Here is a 25,537-nt window from a genome sequence, read left to right as displayed (position 1 = left end):
GGAAAACAATGAAAAAAAGGCCTGCTTCTTAATGGGCTCCGAACAGCTTCTCTATTTTATATACTGGGCCACTCAATGACTCAAATACAAGAAAAAAAAGCCCAGAAACAAGACTAGCGCCAGCACTCGTCTTCAACCTCTGTCCTCGCCGTCGAGAATACATCCAGCCCCTCCTTCCCTATAGAAAATGGCTCAAACTTGTATGGGGGGCTAAGGGGGGGCTCCACTGGCTCGGACAGGGTAGGGGGGGCTATAGCCCCGGCAGCCCCCCTGTAGATCCGCCCCTGACTGCGCGCACCGTGTTCCATCGTCCTCTCTACCGCAGCGCTGAGCCCACCTCGCCCAGCCAAAAAAACACACGTGAAAATGGAGCCGCTGAGTGCACCGTGTCCCATCGTCCTCTCTGCAGCAGGCGCTGAGCCATGGCAGCCATTAAAAACACGCGTGACACGTCTCGTCGTCCTATCTGCAGCAAACGCTCACCTCGCCTAGCCAAAAAAACACGTGTAACAAAAAATAGGGCCGGCTATGAATCAAACCCACCACCTCATGGCCAACGCCTCAATGCACTAGCCACCTCAATTTCATACCTTTCTTGCTTATAGTGCACCAACAACCATATTTAATAGAAGCAAATAAGGAAAAATACCCTCTAATTAATCACTTTTGGGCTACCGCAATCGTGTCCAAAACGTCAGGTTTTTTAGATATAGAGGGAGTAATTATTATCCAACCATGGACTAACTAGGCTCAAAAGTTTCATCTCGCAAATTACAGGTAAACTGTGTAATTAGTTATTTTTTATCTATATTTAATGTTTCATACGTTTACTACAAGATTTAATGTGACGAGAAATCTTAAAAAGTTTTGGGGTTTTGGAATAAACTAAACAAGGCCTCATTGAGTTGCTCATTACGAACTATAAATGCCATCAGACGGAGCCAGACATGTCTGCCTGGTACAAAGGAGATTAAGCTCCAAGCTAGATTGTGAGCATCAACATTTGAGCTTCTATTCTCACAAACAAAATCAACAAAATTAAAATCACGAGCCCTAGCTTTCACCTCCGAGCCCATTGCTCATTTCTTCAAGAATTCTTATGACATTAGCGTTGTCTGAAGCTAAGCGGATGGATTGAAGCATTAGATTATAAGCCAACGCTAAATTTTTTTTCTGTATGCAATAATCTTAACTATTTCAACACCAGTAAATACCTTCAAGAATCATACCGGAAGCTCCAAAAACATCCCCGCCTGAAACAGATAGAACAGCCTGCGCACATGGCGAGCGCCCATGGACAGATGGAATGGCCTGCACACCATGCTCAGGCAGGCTCTCTAGTCTCAAACGTGGGCTAGACCGTTGTCCCCGAGCAGATAGGAAGCTCCTGGGCCGGTGCTCCCGAGCAGCCGATGGAAAGGACTCTCTCTACTCTGCTCCTGCAGCGTGATGTCAGTATAATGTTATATAAATCCTTCTCCTTCCTTGAATTTTTTTTAAAATACACTAGAGATACTTAGGCCAATTTCAGTGGCCCGTTTCAATGCACTATTTCTAAAATAAATCTGTTGATAGAGCATCAATGAAACGAACAATGAAACAACCTCTACAATGCATGAGTTTCACCTTGACGTTTCCTAGGCTGGACAAAGCATTTAATTACTGCAAAATGATCACATGCAAGATGGTGAAACGATTTAGTCCTCGGTGGGGATTTCATCCCGTTTCACCGCGTGGGAAACAACGCCCGCGGAGTTTCACCATGGTGAAACTACTTCCTTCTCTCTCCTCTTTGTTTCATGCAAAAAGTACAGTTTTGCTGACATGGCACTCTAATAAATGTGCATGACATACTGGTGAAACCCCACTGAGACTGGCCTTAGAAAACAATGCACACGAGCCGTTCATCTTTAAATCAACAGCCAAGATCAACAGGCCCATATCCTCACCGTGGCCACGATCCAACACGTCATGCATGCATAGCCAAGGTAGAATTTAAAACTGGAGTATTTCCACTTTCATGTCATAAAAAAATCGAATCCATAGATTTAAAATATAGCAAATAACACTGTAAATTAGTAACTTTAAACCAATATTTACTTTCTAGAATCTAGACTTCTAATTAAATGGCTAGTTTTTTACCTGTTTTGAGTTCAAATGTGAAAAAAATACTATAGATTATAACATTATACATTTATATATAAGTATATACACATATCTCAATAAAAATGTATCAAAATAGTTGGGTATTCCCAGAAATACTGGCAATACCCTAGATCCGCCATGGCAACTGGTGATACTGATCCCCATGTCATTTACGGCGTTTTCATGTCATAAATTATCATCATATTATTTTGTTCCCATGCAACGCATGAATATGATTCTAGTTTATATAAAAAAATTAAATAATACGAACAGTTAAACAAGATATTTGAAAGTCAAAACATCACTTATTTTAGCGTAATGTATTCAAGTCTTTCTTCTTCCTCTTGATCTGTGTATCCAGTGCTCAAATGGCTTTTTCAATAGGACCAAGGGAGTAACCGGTTCTAGATAAATCTCTAGATATGAAGTTTGGTGAATGATAATGCCGAAGACACCTAGCTTGGTGCGTTAGGCTAGTCTTAATGTATGTTTTATGAGAGTGTCATGGCTAGGGATGAAAACGGTATGGATATTTTCCGACCGTATTCGAGACCGAATTCGTTTAGAGGGGTTTAGATATATCCGTATTCGAGTCCGAATATTCAACATCCGATACCGTATCGGTATCCGAATACTTAAATCATATATTTATGATGTCGACATCCAATCATATCTTATCCGACATGATTGACATTATCCGTATTCCGGAATCCGACCAGAAATATGAAAACAAATATGATATCGGTGATATCCGTCCGTATCCGATCCGTTTTCATCCCATGCACATTAAATAAGGTACCACATAAGCAAAATTGCTAACTTGGCAGGGTCATTAAATGAAGAAGTTTCATCACATGAGAGAGGAGTTTCATCCCCATGAAACTCATGTGGCTCGGTTACCAGTTTATAGTCTTGGTAACTGTGTCATGAAACTATGCATTGAGACTAGCCTTAAACTAGTCTCAGTGGGGGGTTTCATAGCGTTGTTTCCAAGATTGCTATGTCATGTGAAATGAAATAAAACATGAATGAAACACACACTCTCAATGGAGAGTTTCATTTCATAGTTGCATAGGCATTTAGAGGGTGTTTGGGACTGCTCCATAAACTCCACCATGGAGCAGCTCCACAAAAAACTAGAGTTTATGGAGTATCTTTTTAGGTGCTCTCATAACTCTATCTTTTTTCCTCGAACTGAGTGCGTGGAGTTGAAACCGTTTGGCTAAAAAACGTGGAGCGGAGCTGAAAAATGTGGAGTTGAGCAGTCCCAAACACTCTCTTAATTCTAAGACTCATAGAGAGTTGGTAATCGTGCCAAGAGAGTTTTATCTAGATGAAACCTATTTTTTCTCTCTATTCTTAAATACACCGTCATGTCATAAAAAAGCCTATATGACAACTAATTTAATACAAATGAAACTCACATGAAACTCTTATTTAGACTAGCCTTAGAGTTATTACATAACCTTGGATATCTAGAATTTTTTTTAAAAAAAAAGATGGCAAGAGTTTTGCCGTATTGCATGATCGAAGGAGAAAAACATTAATCTAATACAAAACGCCACTTGTCGGCTCGATAGTAAGAAAGCAGCAGTTTGGCTCTGTTTTTGTTGTACCAACTCAGTTTTTTTATGTTAATATAAATTGCGGCTCAAACCCCTCCAGTTTCTTATAAAAAAAAAGTAAAGTCCACTATCGGTCTCTAAATTTGTACCGTCGTGTCATCCCGATCCTTAAACTCACAAATCAATCGTTTAGGTCCTCAAACTTGTTCGTCTGTGTCATCTCGGTCCGAAAACTTGTTCAGTCGTGTCATTCCGGTCTCTAAACTTAGAAATCACCCGTTTATATCCTCAAATTTGTTCAGCTGTATCATTCCGGGCCCTAAACTTGGTTTTGAATCTCATCTGGGTCAAAACAAAGCGATCTAAAAACTCTATATCAAAAAATAATTCATAACTTTTTATATGAACTCGAATGAAGACAAACTTTATACCAAGTTATAGTCCTTAGCTTTGTAGTTGAAAAGTTTTTTATTTGAAGTCGTTTAGTGTTATAAAATTTAATTTTAATTTTTAAATTTTAAAATCTATAAACTTATAAAAATATTTTAGGACCCTAAACTATTTTAATTTAAAAACTTTTCAACTGCAAAGTTATAAATCGTGTTGCTACCTACAATTTTGATATAAAGTTTATCTTCATTTGAGTTCATATGAAAAAGTTATGAGTTATTTTTCAATACAGAGTTTTTAGATTCGTCCTGACCCAGATGAACCTTAAAAATAAGTTTAAGGACCAGGATGACACAATTGAACAAGTTTGAGGACCTATATAGGAGATTTTTAAGTTTAGGGACCAGAATGACACAACAGAACAAGTTTAGGTACCTAAACAGTCGTTTTGCGAATTTAAGGACCAGGATGACACATCCGAACAAGTTTAAGGACCGCCGATGGACTTTACTCTAAAAAAGGTATGAGAGAACACATTACTTCGAGACCGACAGATCAAAAATGATGGCTAAGAATGTGAAAAAAGCTCACTTTTGTAGAACACTTAAGTTTAGCCTTAGGAGTTTAGAAAAAAGAATGTGAAAAAAGCTCACTTTTGTAGAACACTCAATCGTTTAGCCTTAGGAGTTTAGCAAAAATTCACCATAATCTTTGGCGTCTACCTCAGCATCGTCTTTGCCAACACTTTGGTAAGAGGGGCTTTGACATCTTCGGCATCTACACCAACATTTTCTCCACCAAACACTTAGCCAGGAGGCTTTACCATCATCTTTGGCAAACTACAGGACTTGTTTCCACCAACACCTTGGTAGTAGGGGCTTTGACATCATCTTTGGGCACTATAATGACTTGAGAGCCTTTGTAGACACCTTTGACATCAACACCTACAGTGACTTTCCTTCGTCATGGAGCTTGAGGGGCTCATCAACAACCTTCAACTCAGACATCTACTTCTACTATGACTACATCGACTACCAAACAATTGAAGTTTTAGTAATGAGTACCAGCCAAAAGGGCTAGGGGAGCATACTGGAGGACTAGACACACCAAAGGATGAAGTCCTCTACCTCGTGCATGTGAGAGAAGATTTGGAGGCTTCACGACAACCTTGGGGTATGACTACTTTGACTACATCAACTATGACAACCACATACATTCCTAAAAAGAAGATGTGTCTACGGGTGAAGCTCCTAGCGAGAAGGTCCCTAGAGAAAGGACACACCATTCACTGAAGCTCTTGGCATGAAGGTCCCTAGAGAAAGAACATGTCATCAAGTGAAGCTCGTGGCGCGAAGGTCCATGGAGAAAGAACATGTCATCAAGAGAAGCTTCCAGCGAGAAGGTTTTAGAAGCAAAGATCTACGTGCCGAGTGAAACCAACATGCCAAGTCATAGAAATGGCCAAACGAGCCAAAGCATGAAGATGAAGATTTTAGAAAAATCCACATCAAGGTACTTAGAGTTAGAAGCTTTAGGAATTAGGACATGTATGGACCAAATTCATGCGAGTGCTCTTTTCTCCATGTCATTTTTTCCATAGAGTTTTTGAGATATGGAGTTTTTAGTGAGGCACACACATGTAGATTGCAAAGGGCAAATCCTCACGACTAGTGTTCAAGTTTTATTTGTGTCGACCATAACCTACTAGGTCATGTAATACCGACCATAACCTAGTAGCCAAGGAGCTACTGTTGGGGAAGCCCATAAGGTATATTGGTCAAGCCTCCCCTTATGCCTAGAATAGTGTCATGTAAAACCTAACTCCGGCAAGGGGCCACTCATAGTTTGCTATTGCCTATATATATATAGTAACCAAGGGCATGAGAGCAAAGGGGGTTCTCTCACTTCCTCCCATTCTCACTTGTGCCAAATCCTAGCTCTCTCTCCTCTCCTCTCCTCTCCACCCTATTCGAAATTGCCAATTCCAACATAAACTCTCTTTAGAGTTTTACTAGGAGATTAGCTATCTCTCTGTTCTTTCAATTATAGAGAGAGAAAGCATTGTTGGTATTTTTAACGCACATAAAATAATCATAGAGAAAGATCCATAAGCGTACGGATATCGTTGTAGCTTTCACCCGGAGGTTTTAATTATCATATCCACAGGGAAACATGTGAGACTAACTATGATTTAACTCAACAGAAGGAATGGTAAATGGGTATAGGTTTATGATAACTAAGAGTAGTAACAAGGTTAGGATAAACAGGAGTATAAAAAGGATAACTATGGGTCTTCCACTTCTAATTTAGGTAAACTATGTTTTATATTGTCTAACTTCGACGGATGTCTTATAAAAAATATATGAAATTTCTTCTCTACAAGCACCATAAAACCTATCAATCCTATAAATAGGATTAAACAATAAAGAAATCAACGGGTTTGTCACACCCGCGAACTACCTTGGAATTACGAAAAATAGGGGGATTTTATGATTAACCTAAGCCCCCGTGTTCTGGTCCCATCACCACCCTCACCCACCACCCTCACCCTCCTCGCATCTCATCGTGCCGGTGCCCCAGCCCTAGACCCACCCATGGTGCCGAAGCGTGCTACAGCGAGGCAGAAGCGTGAGATGCCCATCCACCGGTACCGGTTCTACATCACCACAGATGACTGCTCGTGGTGGGTTCTCCGATGACTACATCCAGCATTTTCTGAAGGTACTCGTATGTCATCTAGATCGAATACATGTCCGGTTCCGCGCTTGCTCTCTGTTCGCACTGTTGGTTGCTCTTTATCGGATTTGATGTCTTCTCACTTGTACGTGCAGTTGCAGTGTCTGAAGTGTGGTGATCTTACCTAGAAGGACGTCTACTTGTACATGCTCCCGCGGAACATTCCAGCGTGCATGCAGTTCTACAGGCCTCGTCGCATCACAGAGGCATGCTTCCCCAAGTGTGCTAATGATGCGCAGCTTGTCAGGAAGGTATGATGTGTTTTCTATTTAGTATTGTTGCGGATTGCGGCCTGCGAGGGCTGATTTTGATTCGCTTGCTATACTGTATGCATGCTAGTTTTGAGGTTTTGATTCGTTTGTGGTACTTCTGAGCTCTGATCTGATCTAGTGTGTTATGTTCACTTGCATCTCAGTCATATACACATTCACTAGTTCCATGATAAATTTACTTTTCAAAACATTAAAGTTATATCCTAAAAACTTTACAAAGTTACTCTTTCCTATAAAGCATAGCTTACAAAATTTATTTTCCTATTAAATTTAACGGTTCACATGTTAGATTTATAGACCATAGATAGTTCTTCTGTTTGACATAACTTTTTAAATTACATTCACATACAACAAAAATTACTTTTTTTTTTGTTACAGACACAAAGTAAACAAATCATCTTTCCTTTTTTTCCCTGAAAAATGGCGGGACCAAATTTTTGAGAGAGTTTGTGGACTCTTCTTTCTTTTAGACACATTTGCCCTTTGCCTTTTTGTTTCCTGATGAGCAAGAGTAATTATGTACTCCCTCAGTCCTATAATATAGTGTATTCTATAATTTTTAGGATAAATTAAGATAGAACACAAAAGACGCATATGCCCTCACTTTGTTTCTAAATAAGACGCTATCATCAACAAGATTAGTGGTGATTGGTTGATAAATGGAAAGTTTTAAATGCAAAACTTATTTCTCACTTCTAGAATACCTTATATTTGAGGACAAATTTTGAATGCTAGAATAGAATGTCCTGTTAATCCCAAATTTTGACGAGGCAAGGCTTTGCATGCCTATGGACCCACTTCGTGGAAGAGAGGAGCGGTTGAATAGTGGATCGACTAAATAAGAGATTGGATAGAGATAATCGATCAGGACATGTCAAATTGAGGCAAGATGTGAGAATGCATGTCGGGTTTCATTCCGAGAAGGAATTGTAATCCGGATCTTTTTGAAGTAGTCGTGTAATGTTAGGACATATGGCTAGGTTTTTGGGCTATAAATATGAGAAACCTGATCATTGTAAAAGATATACACAATCAAATACAAAACTTTTTCGGCTTCGACACCAACCTTAGGAGTAGGAGTAAGAGTAGATCTCGACAAGACCTTCGACAAATCGAGCTACATCGGTTGGTTTCGACCTTCGGTTTGCTTGTAATTATTGTCATGGTTCACGTTTAGTTTATCACGACTGCATTATTCGAACTCGTGTTAAGCTTGATTTGAACTAGTTATCGACTTAGATCTTATTTGTAAGGTTGTATTATTCTAATCTCTTACAAAGATAGATTTAAGTTAGTTATTGGCTCTATTAATTTGGTAATTTAATAGATTCAATAAGTTATCAATATTGTCTAAAGTTTAATGCTTTATTCGTTATAACAATATTATGCCCAATCAAAATTCAACAGATTAGTTTGAGCTTTAAATATAAACTCTTGTAGCAAACCCTAATAAACAACTATCATCAAGTAAACTTAAAATAACTAATATGTTGATCTTGATTGTTACATGTTGTGCATTCTAGATATTTATTTAATCATGATTAATTTGGTTATAAAAACCAAATTTACTTATGACAAAAGTAAATATATCTTGTTTGTGCTTCGTGGACCGTGTTAAGCTTCAACGAATAGCGCACGTGTGTAAATTTGATTACGACATTAAATAGACTAGTAATTTATGTTGAATTTATTGAAGCCCTCTGACCTCTAGACCAGATGAATATAAATTTAATATATTTATGAAAGTAACTTGTTAAGACCGTAGACCTTTAGACCAGTTTTAATGAGTTATTGTTTATTTAATGAATAAAAGGATAAACATGCATAAACTATATCTTGTGCATGCATAACGTATCGACTAAACAGTCGATCCATTTACTTTTGTTCATAATTCAATTGATTAATAGTATTTAAAAGTAACTCGATAATCAAATAACAAATGTCATAATTCATTATATTATCATTAGGAGATGACTTTTTAGTCAATTTCCTTTGGTCAATGGCTTCTTTGAGCCATATATTCTGGAACTGTCTGGTAACAACCATCAGGTTCCATAATTTGATATTTGTTTTCTTTCTTGTCAATTTTAGGTCAAATTGACTGGCACGTGGTGGATTTAGATCACCAAGCTAAGCTCGTGTGTTGAGGCTCAAGAGGTCCAGAACTCTAGCTTCTACATACCCTCTAAGAGCCATCGAGTGTGTTGTGCAAGAATCAAATTTTTGTACCAACATGTTCTAATTTTAGGATGGAGGGAGTAATTGCTAAAAGGTGGGATGCATGTGGATGTTACTCTTTTATTTGGTTGCATGCTAAGGTTTAGTGTCCAGCTCGTTGGTGAAATCTATTATGGATTTGATGGCTGAGACAGTGTTTGTGTGCCAACAAGCTCTAACACATATACTGCCTAAATAGGAGAACCATATTAACATATTTTGCAGCGATTTCATAAAGCCACATCGTCTTAGAATCCCACAACAAGTCCTTATGCAGCAGCTGAACCATCTCTTCCCACCCGTATTCACAACTCAGGCGGCGGCAGCCGCGGCACTAACTTTCAGTTTCCAAAGCTGTAAAGTGAACAGTCATTGTGTCATTGCAGTTCCCATTATTTTGCTTCATCGAAAGCTCTTGGCTTTGGCTCTATAAAAAGAGCGGTAGATCGAAAGCGACAAGTGGCTGGGACATTCATGCAGATGGGACACATGGAGGTGCATGGTGGCCTGGAGGTGGTGTGATGCAGGTGCGGCGCAGTGCCATGGTGTCTAGGAACCGGTGTGTCGTTATGCTGGTGCATGAGCCGAAGGCCAGAGCGTAGCTACAACACATGTGAGAGATTAGTTCGTAGGGCCATAGAGTCCCTGCTAAGATCCGGTGCCTGAAGGCTCATATGTATCTGAATTTGTGTTCATTTGGGCAGCCATGGCTTCTGACATGCAGTTCAATAATCTGTAGCAAGAATTAGTGCCTCATCGGTTCATGTTGTACTTCTCCAATAAATCAGCAGTGCGCCAGCGCCTTTCTATTTGGAAGTGCTGTGTGGGTGTGGCAGCGAAGGTTCTGTACCCTACTACTCCTTTCGCTTCTGTTGAAGATTCATCTTTAGTTGTGTAGAACTAGACAACTTTATTTATCGAACGAATCTCTCAGCAGTTTTATTTGATTGCACAACAACTCTAAAGATCTTCGATCCGTTCACCAGATACCTTGAGGTAGTAGTTGATAAGTGCATATGGGAAAGCGAACAGTTCACACGTCACTACCAAAATAGTGGAATTCTCCTAGTGTTTTTCAGTAGTTATAAAATACCAACACTAGAAAATCCTACTAGGAGACATTTAGTAGGGAAAGTTTATACTAAATTTTAAATGCTAAAACACTAGGAGAAGTCCACCTCACTAGGAGAATTGGTGTCCCCTTGATTTCCTTATTTCTAATTTTTCATTTCATAATTTATAGTGTCATACAAAACAACTTTGTTTTTAACATCTTTTGATGTATAACCTACTTCCTCCATCCCAAATTATAAGCCATTTCAAGAATCTTGAAGAGTCAAATCATCTCAAGTTTGACTAAATTTATGTAATAAGATAATAACAATTATGATGTCAACTAAGTACCATTAGATTTTCCTTCATTATATTTTCATAGTATACTCATTTTATGTTACAAATCTTAGTATTTTTTTCTATAATTTTGGTCAAACATGAAAATAATTTGACTCTCTAAGATTCTTAGAATGATTTATAATTTGGAATGGAGGGAGTACTAACTCCAACAGTTTGCTAAAAGTACTTGGCATCCTAAGATTTTTGCCAAAACCATAAAAAATAGCCTCCAACAAGTTGGCAATAACTCCAACAGTTTGCTAAAAGTACTTGGCATCCTAAGATTTTTGCCAAAACCATAAAAAATAGCCTCCAACAAGTTGGCAAAACTACTTGGCAATTTTGTGAGCGTGGCAAAATTCTCCCTTCACTTGGCAAATATGCCAAGTCCTCCATCGCTTAGCATCACATGTATCCAAATTTGCCAAGTAGTTTTGCCAACTTGTTGGAGGCTCAGTTTTGTGATTTTGACAAAAATCCTAAGATGCCAAGTTCTTTTGCCAAGCCCAAATAGCAAACTGTTGGAGAATGCCTCTTTTTTCACTTGACATTTGGTTTTGAGAATTGACAAAACTATAGATATGTCAAGTGAGTTTTAGCAAACTGTTAGAGTTGTGTACAACCATGGTTTGTGCATGTACGATACTTTTTTAGGTAGTTTTTATCCTCAAAAGTTCTTTAAATAATCATTTTTGTTGTTGTCCTACAAGTTTAGCAAGATGGCGCAACCATACCTATAACATGATTTTCTTACACAAAGTTCAATATTATTTACTCCATGAATTCTCCTACTAAAATGTCTATAAAATTCATGCAGCAATGCGCGGGGTATCATCTAGTTGACTAAGATATCACCATATCAACAATAAAGATACAAATACTTTTTTCCCTGCTGATGACATGGATAGTTACTGATTAGCCATTGGATATTATAGGTGAAATCCAAAAAAAGGTAGAAATGATGTAATGCCACACACTGTATGCTCCAAATATTTGACATTTCTATATGAACCGGCCCAAACCTATCACATTTTAAGTTCTCCATGCTCTGTTACATATTAATTTGTGTCTACTTTGAGGTCTCTGGGTCTACAGTGATGCGGACTCTAGTTGATATAGGAGCTGAGCTTGTGATTGTTATGTCTATGGTCCTGCTTGACTGGCTAACATATGTCGATAACTTGTCACCAGTAGCACCTCCCTTGCACAACTCTGATGGCTGCTTAGGATCTGGTAATAAACTTATGCTTTGAAAGTTCAAGAGTGACACAACATCCGACATGGTTGGGCGATCTGTTGATTCCTCCTGAGCGCAGAGTAGTGCTACTTGAGCATACTGCATCACCTCAGCAAGTTCAAATTCATCACCCAACATTGGATCCACAAGCTCCTGTAGCCTTCCATCATTCCATAGTTGCCATGCCTGAAATATTTTCTTCAATTCGTTTAGCGCCAACAATATTGTAGTGTAAATACAGATTCATAAACGGTGGAGAAAGTTTTGATACAAATATACAGAGGACAAAACAACTGCAAATATTCAACATTTTGAATAAGCCCTTTTAAAATGACATGTTTACTCACATCTCGTACAAGGGTGCCAACAGAATCTCCTTGGTTCTCCAGTATGGTATTCTTTCGCCCACTGATGGTCACTAAAACCATCACCCCAAAGCTAAACACATCTGTCTTTAGTGAATATACACCTCGAGACGTGTACTCAGGAGCTTTGTAGCCACTTCATAAACACCAAAAGAGAGACATTAACACAATGGAACACTTGTTGCACAAGCCTAGAATTGAAATTATGTGTATTTTACCTAGTCCCCACAACCCTGCTTGTACACTCTTCAGCGAAATCTGAACTCAGAGTTCTAGCTGATCCAAAATCAGCAATCTTTGGGTTCATGTCATGATCTAATAGGATGTTCTTGGGTTTCAAATCCCTATGGACAATCCATAACTTGGACTGTTTGTGAAGGTAAACAAGTCCTTCAGCTAACCCTTTGATTATATTGATTCTCTTAGACCAGTCTAGCAACGACCCCATTCTTTTGTCTGAAAGATGTGCAAAAGAACAATTGTGATTCAGTTTAAATTAAAATGAAATTATAGTTTGCACCACTACAAATCAAAATGAGAATAGCTTCAGATCAACTATGATAACAAACCAAGAATAAAGTGGAACAAGGGTGGAATCTTTGGAAAGAGTGCAATAGGCATATATTTGAAATTAAATTCCAAACAGTGCAGCAAGTGGCATCCAGAGTTGAGGAAGACATTGAGTAGCATAGACCTCAACCTGTAAATCTTGCTTTGTGTGCAATTTTGTGTTGTGGAAAAATCTTGCCAGGTGAACTATATGGTGCTCCTGCGGAGTTTGTACCCATGGGTCTATATAAATTATAAATATGTTTAAACTTTGTTTTCCTTCTTAATCAAAGGCAGAGCTCCCACCAGTTACTCATGTTAGAAAAAACAAATGGAGGAACTATATCGAAACATACTGTGAAAATAACATGTCATAGGGAAGTGTACCAAAGATGAAATGGTGCAGGCTACCCTTGTGCATGAACTCATACACTAGAATCCTTTCTTTCCCATGGATACACCACCCCAAAAGTCTAATTAGATTGGTATGCTGAAGCCTCGCAAGCAGAAATTCACTGCTGAAATCAAACACTGTAGCATTTTCATCCATCCTTTTGATGGCAATCATGGATCCATCAGGCAACTGACCCTGCAATGATTAATTAGGTCTATTTTAATTTTTAAACAACATTTCAAGAATACAAAAATACCGTCACATTTGAAAGACAAAGGATAAGCAATCACTCCATTAGTTATTTCTGTTTTGGGTTATACTTACCTTGTAAACTGTACCAAAACCACCCCACCCGATTTTTCTACTTTCTGAGAAATTGTCTGTAGCATCAATAATCTGGAAGAATTCAAACCTTCTGAATCCTGAGCAACTCTCTTGAGTACGGATGCAAAGCTCCAACAGTTCTTCAATGTCCAGACTTTTTTGTTCTCTAAAGTCCAGTGCTCCTGGATCATGGATAAGCTATCCATGTTAAGTGTAGAATTGCAACACTTGCTGATATGGCTAATCAAAAACAAAAATACCATGAAAATGTTCAAGTTTCTTTGGTAGATCACTGAATCATTGGAAGACTTTTGTAGTGTGGATACCGAAATATCATTTTACTTTGAAAAGGAACTATTTAGTGTAGAACTTTATGGAAGAGTATGTAATTTGCCTCTTACAGATATATTAGTAACACTAGCAGCTTAATACTCTCCCCATGACTCATGTTAATTTCATTTTTTATATATACAATATGAAATTCTGTGTGGCATACAACAGTGGTATAAAAGATATTAAATTAGTGACATGTCACCCTTTTCATTGTTCCTATTCCAGTATGTTTAAAAGTGTGAGTGTAGAGTATTATGAAAAAAACTCGGTCGGTGGGATACAGACCGTCCCCACAGTATTAGGCGCCTGTCGGACCTAGGCCATGCGGCATTCAAGGCGCACACACACGGTCCATAGGTCGGACCAGACTTGACAGGAGAAGAATCCCAGTCCCTGATCAAGAAAACTCCCCGAACCCTGACTACTGCAGAGAGGGTTTTTTTTACCCTAGCTGAAATTTGCCTTAGCCAGGGTTTGAATTCAGGATCTTGGGGTGTCGCTGGAATGACTAGACCAACTGGACTATGCTTTGCAGTAGTAAAGTACTATAAATTATGCATGTCAAAATAAATAGTGATTCTTGGAGCAAAAACATTACCATGAGATTTTAGTATTTGAGTTTTGATTTATTATTATTATTATTATTTTGGTTGATTCTATGTCCCCAAGAACTAGGAAACTTACAGTGGCGACTGTCTACCTGCTAATGGTTGTTCTGCAAAACTGCAAACTTGAGTAGCTCCTTGAATGTGTATTTTGGTGAGGTCCAAAACACTTCTTGGAAACCTAATGGTAAATAAAGATTATTGTTTTGCCAAAACCATCAATAAAAAAAGATGAAAAATGTGTTCAACAGAAGAATAGATTGCTTGGTTACACAATTAGGTTCACTCGGATTTTTAAGTAAAAAAAAACTTGTTGCTCTATGAACAAATATACTAGAAATTCGTGGAAGCAAAATCCTTATCAGACAAATTAATTCATATTCCAAATGAAACTGACTTATCTGATATACAATAACAGAAATGCTTTTTCAGGACTCTATGCTCCAGATTTTTTTTTCAGAACGTATGATCTAAAATCAGTTATTAGTCATTAATTAGCCAAATATGATCAGTAATTTTCTAATTTCTCATGTATTGAATTTCACTTAGGATGCCGATTTCTTAATAAAAATTGATAATGATATGATTTTGGATTTTGTAGGTCATGAATCATGATAAAGTTTGCTATTTGACATCTGAGCAATCACTTGTTGAGTAATCCAATTTTTTGGGTTTGACTACTGTACCACTTTCATTTGCATTTGGTAATTATTGTCCGACCATGGACTAACTAGGCTCAAAAGATTTGTCTTGCAAATTATAGACAAATTATGTAATTAGTTATTTTTTATCTGTATTTAATGTTTCATGCATGCGTCCAAAAATTCGATGTGACGGAAAAATTTGAAATTTTTCGGAACTAAACAAGGTCTAATCTAACCTGACATGATGGTTTGAACCATTCGTGATTAGACCTGGTACTCCCTCGGCAGTCTGCTGGACAACGATAGAAAGAAAACTTAACGACAGAACAGTTAAAAATTTACAGATGTTACCGATGTATAATTGAATGATTGAACAGTAAGCCATATATTTTAGGATTGTCTAAAAAATAATTCTGAAGAAAATGGAACAGTCAATATAAAACTGTTCCATTTGCATATATAACGACGATTGGACTCCAATTCACAAGCATAATTCCTACTTCCTAGGGTCAAATGAAAGGAGAATTTTGGATGGGATTACAGACAGATATGAACTGAAGCACCAAATCAAGAAGCCACCTCATAAGTATTACTAATACTGTACTTACCTACTAATCAGCAAGGTAAAACACGCATACCTTGGCATCGCGATCATGCGTACTGTCGACGAGGGCGATGAGTGGGACTAAGCGGATGAACATGTCGATCTCCTTCTCCGCAGCGTGGAGCTCGTCGGCCATCCGGGCGCCGAGGAACAGGCTGCGGAGGTACCCGCAGTCCTGGCACGCCGTGACGAGCGCGTAGCACCGCCGCAGTGAGCCCTGGAGCTGCTCGAGCGGCCGCCGCGTAGCCTCCCGCCGCATCAGCTCGGCGAGCTCCAGCTCCCGCAGCAGGCCGCCGACGACCTCCACGTGCTGCGCCAGGCGACGGCAGGCGTCGCGGTGGCGGCGCGCCGCCAGCGCGGCCTGCACGACCATGGACACCAGCCCGAGCGCGTCGACGCCGACCAGCTGCGCCACGTTCGAGGCCTGCCCGAGCACGGTCCACACGCCGCTTGAGTTGTCCAAGAGGCCTGCCATGGCCGCTTCCTGCCGTGCTCACCACCGCCTCTCCTGCTCCAGACCTGGTCGCCGCCATTGACGACCCCATATGGGCTAGGTGAGTTGATTAGTCTGAACATCGACTTTGACTAAGGCTCTGGTTTCAGGAGTTAAACTTAACTCCTTTCACATCTAATATTTGGATACATATACGAAGTATTAAATACAAACTATTTACATAACTAAAAACTCAGCTAGAAGGTTTAAAAAAAACACAGCTAGAGAGTAATTTACGAGAAAAGTCTAATTAGTCTATAATTAGACAAAAATTATCAAATAAATTAAAAATGCTACGATAACTTTAACACCCCAACCAAACACCCCTAGCCAAACACCTTAGGCCTTGTTTGGATGTTGTCAGATTCACCTCAATTCACTCACATGTGTGTTTCAGTGGATTGGAGTGGAATTTAATTCAAGTTTCACTCCAATCCACCCCAACACATGTGGATTGATGCGAATCCGACTACATCCAAACAAAGCCTTAAGTGTGAAATTTCTGGCGTGTTTTGAGATCAGATTTTTCCCTGTTAACGAGAGGCTGAGCTCGTTTTGAATCTTGTGGTCGTACTCTCTTCTTAATGAAATATTGAAATACACGCTCAGGCGCCTTGGCGAAAAAGAATCATGAGCTTGCCGATTTGAACCCTTCTAAAAAAAGCAAAAAAGACAAGGCAAACACCAAAACGAGCTCTAGCAGAGCCTAGATCGAGGAGAAGTAAAACAAAATAACTGTAATATTCCCAAAGTAATAAATAACATTATTTACATAAAGATTTCATTCGAAACAAATCATTCACACAAAGAGAAAACGTTCTGGATTCTCTGTTTTACATCATTTTGCACATTTCAAGTCTCTGGCTCCACAATGATGCAGACCCTAGTTGATACTGGAGCTGAGCTTGTGATGGTTATATTTATGGTTCTACTTGACTGGTTAACATATGTCGATAATTTGTCGCCAGTAGCACCACCATTAATCAACTCAGACGGCTGCTTGGGATCTGGCAATAGGCTTATGCTTTCAAAGTTTAGGAGCACAGTAACGTCTGACATGGTGGGGCGATCTGCTGGATCTTCCTGAGTGCAGAGTAGTGCAACCTGAGCGTACTGTTTTACCTCAGCAAGTTCAAATCCATCACCTAATATTGGATCTACAAGCTCATGTAGTCTTCCATCATGCCACAACTGCCATGCCTGAAATAAAGGTTTAGCTGTCAACAGAGATTTTATGGTGTAAATCCAGATTCACATATGTATGCCAGGTTTTGAAATAAATATGGAGAGGATGAAACTAAGCAAATATTCAGCATTTTGAGAAGCGGAATCACTCACATCTCTTACGAGGTTACCAACAGTGTCTCCTTGATGCTCCAGTATGATATTCTTTCGTCCACTGATGACTGCTAAAGCCAACACCCCAAAGCTAAAAACATCAGTCTTGACTGAATAAATGCCTCGAGATGCATACTCTGGAGCTTTGTAACCACTGAATAAACAATCAGGAGAGTGGATCAGTGCACAAGAACACAACTGTTTTGCATATAGTCCTGTTACAATCAATGTTGTGAATTGCTTACCAAGTTCCCACAACCCTACTTGTATGCCCTTCTGATGCATCTGAACTCAGAGTTACAGCTGATCCGAAATCCGAAATCTTTGGGTTCATGCCATGATCCAAGAGGACATTTTCTGGTTTCAGGTCCCTATGGACAATGCAGAACATGGAGTGCTTGTGCAAGTAAACAAGTCCCTCTGCTAACCCTTTAATTATATCAAGTCGCTTAGACCAGTCTAGCAATGGCCCCTTTACTTTGTCTGCAAAATGTTAAGGCAACAAGCATGTCTAGAATCCTTTTGTTTACATTTTAAGATATTCTGAATCAAACGACAAAAAATTCAGATCAGAATTGGAGTTGTTCAAGTCTTTCATTTGATCAGAATGGTTTTAGAGATAAGGAAAGGAATCGAGTGAAGTATGATTTGAAGAATCACACTTTTTTCTCTAGCTCTGGTTATAGGAAAACATACTTTTTGTCAAGCAGTTGCGTCCCGAGTCGACACATATTCAATCTCTGTTCATTTTTCAGAACAGGAGGGCCGGAACTGGTGGTTCACTGGTGTTTATGGACCGCAGGAAGATGAAGAAAAAATGATGTTTCTGCAAGAGCTTCGGAACGTCCATAGCCTGTGTAATGGGCCGTGGCTGGTTGCTGGCGATTTCAATCTTATTTATCAGGCAGCTGATAAGAATAATGCCAATCTTGACAGGGCAATGATGGGTCGATTTCGGCGTTTCTTGGATGATACTGAGATTAAGGAAATTCCTCTTTTGGGTCGCAAATATACTTGGTCAAATGAGAGAAGATGTCCCACCCTTGTCAGATTGGATAGGGCTTTCTGTTGTATCGGTTGGGAAAATATCTTTCCCGATTCAGTATTACAGAGTGCAGCGTCAACTGTCTCTGACCACTGCCTACTCATCCTGGGGCTGAAAGCTCAAACAGTGGTAAGAGACGTTTCCATTTTGAGAGTTTTTGGACAAAGGTTCCGGGGTTCTTTGAGGCTGTCCAGTCGAATTGGGATGCTCCTGTACAGTCCAACTGTGCAGTTGAACGCTTGTTCCTGAAATTGCAGCGCCTCAGCAGGGACCTACAGAAATGGGCCCAGAGAAAGGTTGGAAATATTAAGCTACAATTGGAAATGGCCAAAGAAATCCTGCATCGACTGGAAATTGCAAGGGACTCTCGGGAACTTTCTGACAGTGAGGAATGGTTAAGGAAGAAACTTAAGCTTCATTGTCTTGGTTTGGCCTCTCTGGAGCGAACCATTGCGAGATTACGTTCAAGAATTCTTTATCTGCGTGAAGGGGATGCAAATACGGCTTTTTTCCACCAACAGGCCAGATACAGGAAGAAAAAAAATTTCATTGCCAAACTTGAAGTGGGAGATCAGGTTGCTGTCACGCAGGAAGCCAAGCATGGGGCGGTTCTCAATTTCTTCGAGAATGTGTTGGGAACAGCCGAAGGTCGAGACTACACTATTGATCTTTCAGAGATTGGGGTACAGCAACATGATCTTTCCTCTTTGGATGCTCCTTTTTCAGAGGAAGAAGTGTGGAAAACAGTCAAGGATTTGCCCTTGGACAAAGCCCCTGGGCCAGATGGTTTTACTGGCCGTTTTTATAAGTCATGTTGGAACATCTTAAAAGGGGATCTCATGTCGGCCTTATCAGCTATTCATCAGGGATATGTGTTCAAAGTTAGATTGCTGAACACAGCCTTCATTTCTCTGCTCCCCAAGAAAGTAGAGGCCTTTCAAGTTAAAGATTTTCGACCTATAAGTTTGATTCATAGTGTGGCTAAATTAGTAACCAAGGTTCTCGCCAACCGACTAGCCCCTCTTCTACCTTCCTTGGTCGCTGCAAATCAGAGTGCTTTTGTTAAAGGAAGGAACATCCAAGATAATTTCCTCTTTGTCCAACAAATGGTGAAAACTTTGCATAGAAAAAAGGAGGCACATATTTTGCTCAAATTAGATATCTCCAAAGCCTTTGACTCGGTCTCATGGTCTTTTCTTCTTGAAGTTCTGCAACATGTGGGTTTTGGTCAGAGGTGGTGTGACCTTCTTTGTCTGATTTTATCAACCTCTTCGACTCAAGTCTTGGTTAATGGTGAGCTGGGTGCGTCTATTTTTCATCGGCGCGGCCTCCGTCAGGGTGACCCCCTCTCCCCCATGCTCTTTATACTGGTCATGAATGTTCTGAACTATTTGGTGGAATATGCAACTAGAGAGCAATTGCTCCAGCCTCTTGCGGTGCAACATGCTAGACATCGAATCTCCTTCTATGCAGATGATGCTGTGGTTTTCTTGCGACCATGTAGGTTGGACCTACAGGTTATCAGGACTATCCTAGATCTGTTTGGTCATGCTTCGGGTCTGCATACTAATTTAATCAAGAGCTCAATCTCTCCAATCCACTGCTCTACAGAGGATCTGCAGCTTACAGCAGAAATTCTGAATTGCTCAGTCAGGGATTTCCCCTGCACATATCTTGGGCTTCCCCTTTCTATACACAAACCCTCCAAAGAGGTGCTGCTGCCTCTAGTTGATAAAGTGGCTGATCTTCTCCCAGGATGGAAGGCACAGCTAATGAATAGGGCTGGTCGCTTGATTATGGTGCGGGTGGTCATGACAGCCACCCCCATTTATCTAATGATTGCCTTTGATCTCCCTAAATGGGTAATCAAGGCAGTGGATAAAAGGAGGAGAGGTTTTTTATGGAAAGGGCAGGAACAGGCAAATGGAGGCAACTGTTTAGTTTCATGGGAAAGGGTTCAGCGCCCGCTTGAGTACGGTGGATTGGGTATCCATAATTTAGAAAAGCTTGGCTGGGCCCTAAGGATCCGGTGGCTCTGGGCCCAAAAAACAGATCCCTCAAGACCTTGGGCTGGTTTTCATGTTCAAATTCCTCAGTGTGCAGAAGCAATGTTTCACCTAGCAGTTGACTGTATTGTAGGTAATGGAGAATCAATTTTATTCTGGAAGGACAGGTGGCTGAATGGAAGTACCATTAGCGATCTTGCCCCAAATTTGGTCAAAGCTATTCCCAAGAGATCTCTCAACAGAAGGACAGTTGCTGAGGCTCTAACTAATCAGAGGTGGGTGGCTGATATCAAGGGGGCACGCACTATCCAAGTCTTTGAAGAATATTTCCATATTTGGGATCTAGTAGAGGGCTTGACCTTGCAGCAGGATGTACCTGATCAGTTTAGATGGAAATTAACTCAGTCAGGTGCTTACTCCAGCAAATCGGCTTATGCGGCTTTCTTTGTTGGGACCATCAAATTTGCACCATGGAAAAAGATTTGGAAGAGTTGGGCTCCACTACGGTGCAAGTTCTTTATTTGGTTAGCTATCAACAATCGATGTTGGACGGCAGACCGACTTGCTAAAAGAGGCTTGCCCCATTCCGAGGTTTGTCCTTTCTGTGATCAAGAGGAAGAAACCATAGAGCACATCCTTGTGGGGTGTGTTTTCACCAGGCAGATATGGTTTTCAATTCTTCAAGCTCTTCACTTACCTGCTCTTGTGCCCTCAACTTCGGACACCAAATTCTCTAGCTGGTGGAGGAAAAGTCTTCGGCTCGTTCCAAAGGAATTGCAAAAGGGGGTCAATTCTTTAGTTATCCTAGTAGCTTGGGAAACTTGGAAACACAGAAACTCTTGTATTTTCGAGCATGCTAGGCCTAGCATTCCGGACCTGCTCCGGGTGATAGCTGATGGCTGCAGTTTTTGGGGGCTGGCTGGAGCTTCTAAGCTCCAAGAGCTTCTTGCTCGGTCGCTGTCCCTAGCCTCTTAGGTGGTGTCTAGGTTGACCAGGGGTTTTAGTTGTTGCCTTGTCTCCTGTTAGAAGTGTGTGTGTGTGTGTGTGTGTGTGTGAGTGGAGTTTTTTTTTTGTACTTGGACCAGTGCCTACCGGTTTTTCCGTCTTCTTAATGAAATGACAGGCAGCTCTCCTGCGTTGTTCGAGAAAAAAAAAATAGGAAAACATACCAAAGATGAATTGGTGCAGACCACCTTTGTGCATGAGCTCATACACCAGAATTCTTTCTTTCTCATGGATGCACCACCCCAATAGCCTAACTAGATTGGTATGCTCAAGCCTCACAAGTAGAAATTCACTGCTGAAATCAAATACTGCCGCATGTTCATTCAACCTTTTGATGGCAATCATGAGTCCATCAGGCAACTCACCCTGCAGTGTTTATACTAATAATAAAGCTTGAACTATATTATGTCAAAATAGACTATTGAGCATTACTTATTTGGAAGATAATGCTCACAAACATTCATTTTGTTAGTTCATTCTATTTGGGGTATAATTACCTTGTAAACTTTAGCAAAACCACCCCACCCAACGTTTCTATCCTCTGAGAATGAGTCGGTAGCATCGACAATCTGAGAGAATTCAAACTTTCTGAATCCTGAGCAACTCTCTTCAGTACGGGTACAAAGCTCCAACAGTTCTTCAGTGTCCAGAATCTTCTGTCCTTGCAAGTCCATTGCTCCTGAAATTATGGATAGTATATCCTTGTCACTGGTGGAACTGCAGCATTCATCTGGCTAAGCTAATAAAGAAGTACAGTGAGAACAATCAAGCTTCTTTGATACATCATCATATTCGAAGATAAGTGTAGGACTTCAGGTTAGAGTTTGCATATGTATATTAAATATATGTTAGTACTACTAGCTAGCTGACTGCTCTTCCATGACTCATGCTTATTTTCTTTCTATATGATGCATGAGATTCTGTGTGGTACACAAGTTCAAGGAGCTCCTAACACAAGCACTTTTATTCTCTCCGTTGCAGCAAGTTAAAAAACATGGAGTATCAAAAACAGTTCAAGCATTAGAGATTCTTGAAGCGATAACATTGAAATGAAAATTTCAGTTTCTTGATATGTTTTTTGTCCACGACTAAGAGCATAAGGAAATCATACTATCATAGAGGTACCTACCTGCAAACGGTTGTTTTGCAACGTTACAAATGTTAGGAGCTCCTTGAACTTGTATTCTGGTGAAGTCCTCAACACTTCTTCGAAATCTAATCATTATGCCAAAACCATCAATGATTTGAACATCTTTTTTTTAAAAAAAAATGCAAATTTCAAAACATATGATTGTAAAAAACAAAAAAAAATGATGTGTAAAACAGAAAAAACTGATGGCATGATTACATATGTCTAGAGATTGGCACCAATTAACAAGGGGAGTAGGTGGCCATATGAACAAGGCATTAGTTTTATTTTTGAAACAAGAAAAAATTAAAGTAAAACAAAGTCACAGTTTAACGAGTACAGAAAATTCATAGTTGGGTCTATCTAAAAAAGTCATAGTTGATTCAAGTTGATTGATCTACTACATAAGCCCCAAAACAGAATTCTAGCATGAACTCTATGATCTAAAATCAATCAAAATTAATCTCGACCAACTATGATCGATAATTATCTATTTTTCCATCCACATGGTTTCATTTTCATGTTGCCAATTTCTTCAAAGGCATGACATAGATTTGAAACTTGATATGCCAGGAATCAATTTGTTGACTTTGAGTCAACTACATTTAATAAGCAAAATAAAACCTGATGTGATGATGGCTTTCTTTGACTGAAATGTGATGATGGCTTGACCCATTCATGATTACAACTGGCACTCCTTCAGCAGCCTGCTGGTGGACAAAGACTTTAAAGTCAACAAGTATTACTGATGTCATCTATCTATTGGATTAACCTGTTTATTTTGTAAAAATTAACTATACACACATATAAAAGAACATCATATACACAGAATTAGTTTGTCGATGCCACTTCAATCGGATATAGACAAAATGAATGGCCCTATAATAAGTTGTTAATTTTTATAACCGTACAAATCACATGTTCACACATGTTTCACGAACTACCAAAACTAATCAACAAGCTAAAACACGGACGTACCTTGACCTGGCGTTCATGTGCAGTGTCGACAAGCGCGATGAGCGGGACGAGGCGGATGAACATGTCGATCTCCTGCTCCACGGCGCGGAGCTCTTCGGCCATCCGGGCGCCGACGAACAGGCTGCGGAGGTACCCGCAGTCCTGGCACGCCGTGACGAGGGCGTAGCACCGCCGGAGGGCGTCATGGAGCTGCTGCAGCGGCCGCCGCGTGGTCTCCCGCCGCATCAGCTCGGCGACCTCCAGCTCACGCAGCAGGCCGCCGACGACCTCCACGTGCTGCGCCAGGCGCCGGCACGCGTCGCGGTGGCGGCGCGCCGCCAGCGCGGCCTGCACGACCATGGACACCAGCCCGAGCGCGTCGACGCCGACCAGCTGCGCCACGTTCGAGGCTTGCCCAAGCACGGTCCACAGGCCGCTCGAGCTGACCAACGGGCTCGCCATGGCTGCTTCCTGTGCGCCTCTCCTGCTCTGGACCACTGTCGCTGCGTGCGCCATTATACGGGCCAGCCGGCCGGACAGGTCGGGTGACTGGTGAATGGTGACTTTGACTAAAAGCGTGGCACTTGTGTGGAACTTTTGGAGAAAGAAAATCTGTTCGCACATGGTCAAAATGGGCCGGCCTGCTCAGCATTGTTGGCACTAGCCCAACCTCAACAGGCCTCACGAGAGTTTTATTTATTTAGGCCTTGTTTAGTTTCCTAATTTTTTAAAAAAATTCAAGATTTTCCGTCATATTAAATCTTTAGATGTATGCGTAAAGCATTACATTTAGTTGAAAAACTAACTAATTATATATTTTGTCTGTAATTTATGAGACGAAACTTTTAAGCTTAGTTAGTCCATAATTGGACAATAACTATTAAATACAAACGAAAGTGCTATAGTAGCCAAACTCAAATTGTTTTACCAACTAAACAAGGCCTTATTTATTTATTTTATTTTATTTCGGCCTCAAGAGAGTTACCTGTTGCGAAACCCATATATCCAGCTAAGGCCTTGTTTAGTCTTTAGGTGAATTTTTTTTTGAGTATTAGAACACTTTCGTTTGTATTTGACAACTATTATCCAACTATGGACAGCGTACGTCATAGACTTCATTTTATGTTAAACTTCGCTGCCGGTCTTCAATTTTACTTGCCACAATTTTCTGTGAAAGACAATGTAGGTGTGGTAATATTTGACAATGAACTAAGCTGTCCTAAGACTCCTAACCTAATTATGTCTCTTTTTTGTCTCTTGAATTTGGTTTTCTTGCATGTACTGTACTCTAGTCGTTGCTTTTAAAAAACAACTTATATTTATTTAATATTAGTGCAATCCTAAAAACTTCTAGTTTAACCTCTCAAAAATACGCCTAAAGATATGGTGAGATGCCAATATTGGTGCCGAGACCCATGAAAGCAGTCTTCATGAGCTCATTAGGCCTAACAAGAGTTTGCTGCAATCGAACATACTCTCTCACAGTCTATCCACAGGTCTAGGTGATTCCTCTCTCTCTAAAAAAAGAAATGGTGATTGACCACAGACATGTGGATTACAGCTTTTACTTGTTTCATGGTATCTGTATCCTCGGAAAAAAAAAAACACTCACTTCTACTCCATCCTACTACTACTACCATTACTTGTTCAAATTAACCTCCTTTTTCTGCCAGCGTTTTGGCAAAAACTGGACGATAGATTTGACGGTCAAAAAGTTCATGTCTGCTTGTCTCTACTAAAATCCAAACATCTTTTACATTGTTCAAAATATTCGGATAAAGCTTCACGAGGT

The 25,537-nt window shown here is 40.1% G+C and overlaps 2 protein-coding genes across 5 annotated transcripts; both read right to left on the bottom strand.

Moving 5' to 3' along the window:
• Window positions 11,614–16,365, bottom strand: LOC110431392 (putative cysteine-rich receptor-like protein kinase 20). 3 transcript variants are annotated; one of them, XM_021450487.1, is made up of 8 exons: window positions 15,807–16,354; window positions 15,405–15,460; window positions 14,620–14,705; window positions 13,587–13,768; window positions 13,256–13,457; window positions 12,538–12,775; window positions 12,302–12,455; window positions 11,614–12,140 (listed from the first exon to the last, which is right to left on the bottom strand). In XM_021450487.1, exons 1-8 carry the CDS (start codon window positions 16,245–16,247, stop codon window positions 11,787–11,789), a joined length of 1,713 nt encoding a protein of 570 aa, XP_021306162.1. In that variant the 5' UTR covers window positions 16,248–16,354; the 3' UTR covers window positions 11,614–11,786. The 3 variants fall into 3 exon arrangements, with proteins under 3 accessions (XP_021306162.1, XP_021306163.1, XP_021306164.1); XM_021450488.1 differs by having other exon boundaries at window positions 15,405–15,457; XM_021450489.1 differs by lacking the exons at window positions 11,614–12,140; window positions 12,302–12,455 and having other exon boundaries at window positions 12,604–12,775; window positions 13,225–13,457; window positions 15,807–16,365.
• Window positions 16,988–24,318, bottom strand: LOC8065118 (putative cysteine-rich receptor-like protein kinase 20). 2 transcript variants are annotated; one of them, XM_021450265.1, is made up of 8 exons: window positions 23,767–24,318; window positions 23,413–23,495; window positions 22,789–22,874; window positions 22,157–22,338; window positions 21,824–22,025; window positions 17,849–18,086; window positions 17,604–17,757; window positions 16,988–17,465 (listed from the first exon to the last, which is right to left on the bottom strand). In XM_021450265.1, exons 1-8 carry the CDS (start codon window positions 24,259–24,261, stop codon window positions 17,118–17,120), a joined length of 1,788 nt encoding a protein of 595 aa, XP_021305940.1. In that variant the 5' UTR covers window positions 24,262–24,318; the 3' UTR covers window positions 16,988–17,117. The 2 variants fall into 2 exon arrangements, with proteins under 2 accessions (XP_021305940.1, XP_021305939.1); XM_021450264.1 differs by having other exon boundaries at window positions 23,413–23,498; window positions 23,767–24,300.

This window comes from Sorghum bicolor, chromosome 10 (assembly GCF_000003195.3).
Source record: "Sorghum bicolor cultivar BTx623 chromosome 10, Sorghum_bicolor_NCBIv3, whole genome shotgun sequence".
Classification (NCBI taxonomy): Eukaryota; Viridiplantae; Streptophyta; class Magnoliopsida; order Poales; family Poaceae; genus Sorghum; species Sorghum bicolor.
The sequence above is the reverse complement of the archived record's forward strand: the minus strand, read 5'-3'. Positions and strand labels throughout refer to the sequence as shown.

Coding starts and splice junctions, on each gene's coding strand:
- LOC110431392 (XM_021450487.1), bottom strand. CDS start 16,247: ATGGCAGGCCTCTTGGACAACTCAAGCGGCGTGTGGACCGTGCTCGGG. Junction 12,776..13,255: donor CCTGCACCATTTCATCTTTG/GTACACTTCCCT, acceptor CACATCTTTCAG/ACAAAAGAATGGGGTCGTTG. Junction 12,456..12,537: donor AGCAGGGTTGTGGGGACTAG/GTAAAATACACA, acceptor GTGTTTATGAAG/TGGCTACAAAGCTCCTGAGT.
- LOC8065118 (XM_021450264.1), bottom strand. CDS start 24,261: ATGGCGCACGCAGCGACAGTGGTCCAGAGCAGGAGAGGCGCACAGGAA. Junction 22,026..22,156: donor GTTTTGCTAAAGTTTACAAG/GTAATTATACCC, acceptor TAAACACTGCAG/GGTGAGTTGCCTGATGGACT. Junction 18,087..21,823: donor TCTGCACCAATTCATCTTTG/GTATGTTTTCCT, acceptor AACATTTTGCAG/ACAAAGTAAAGGGGCCATTG.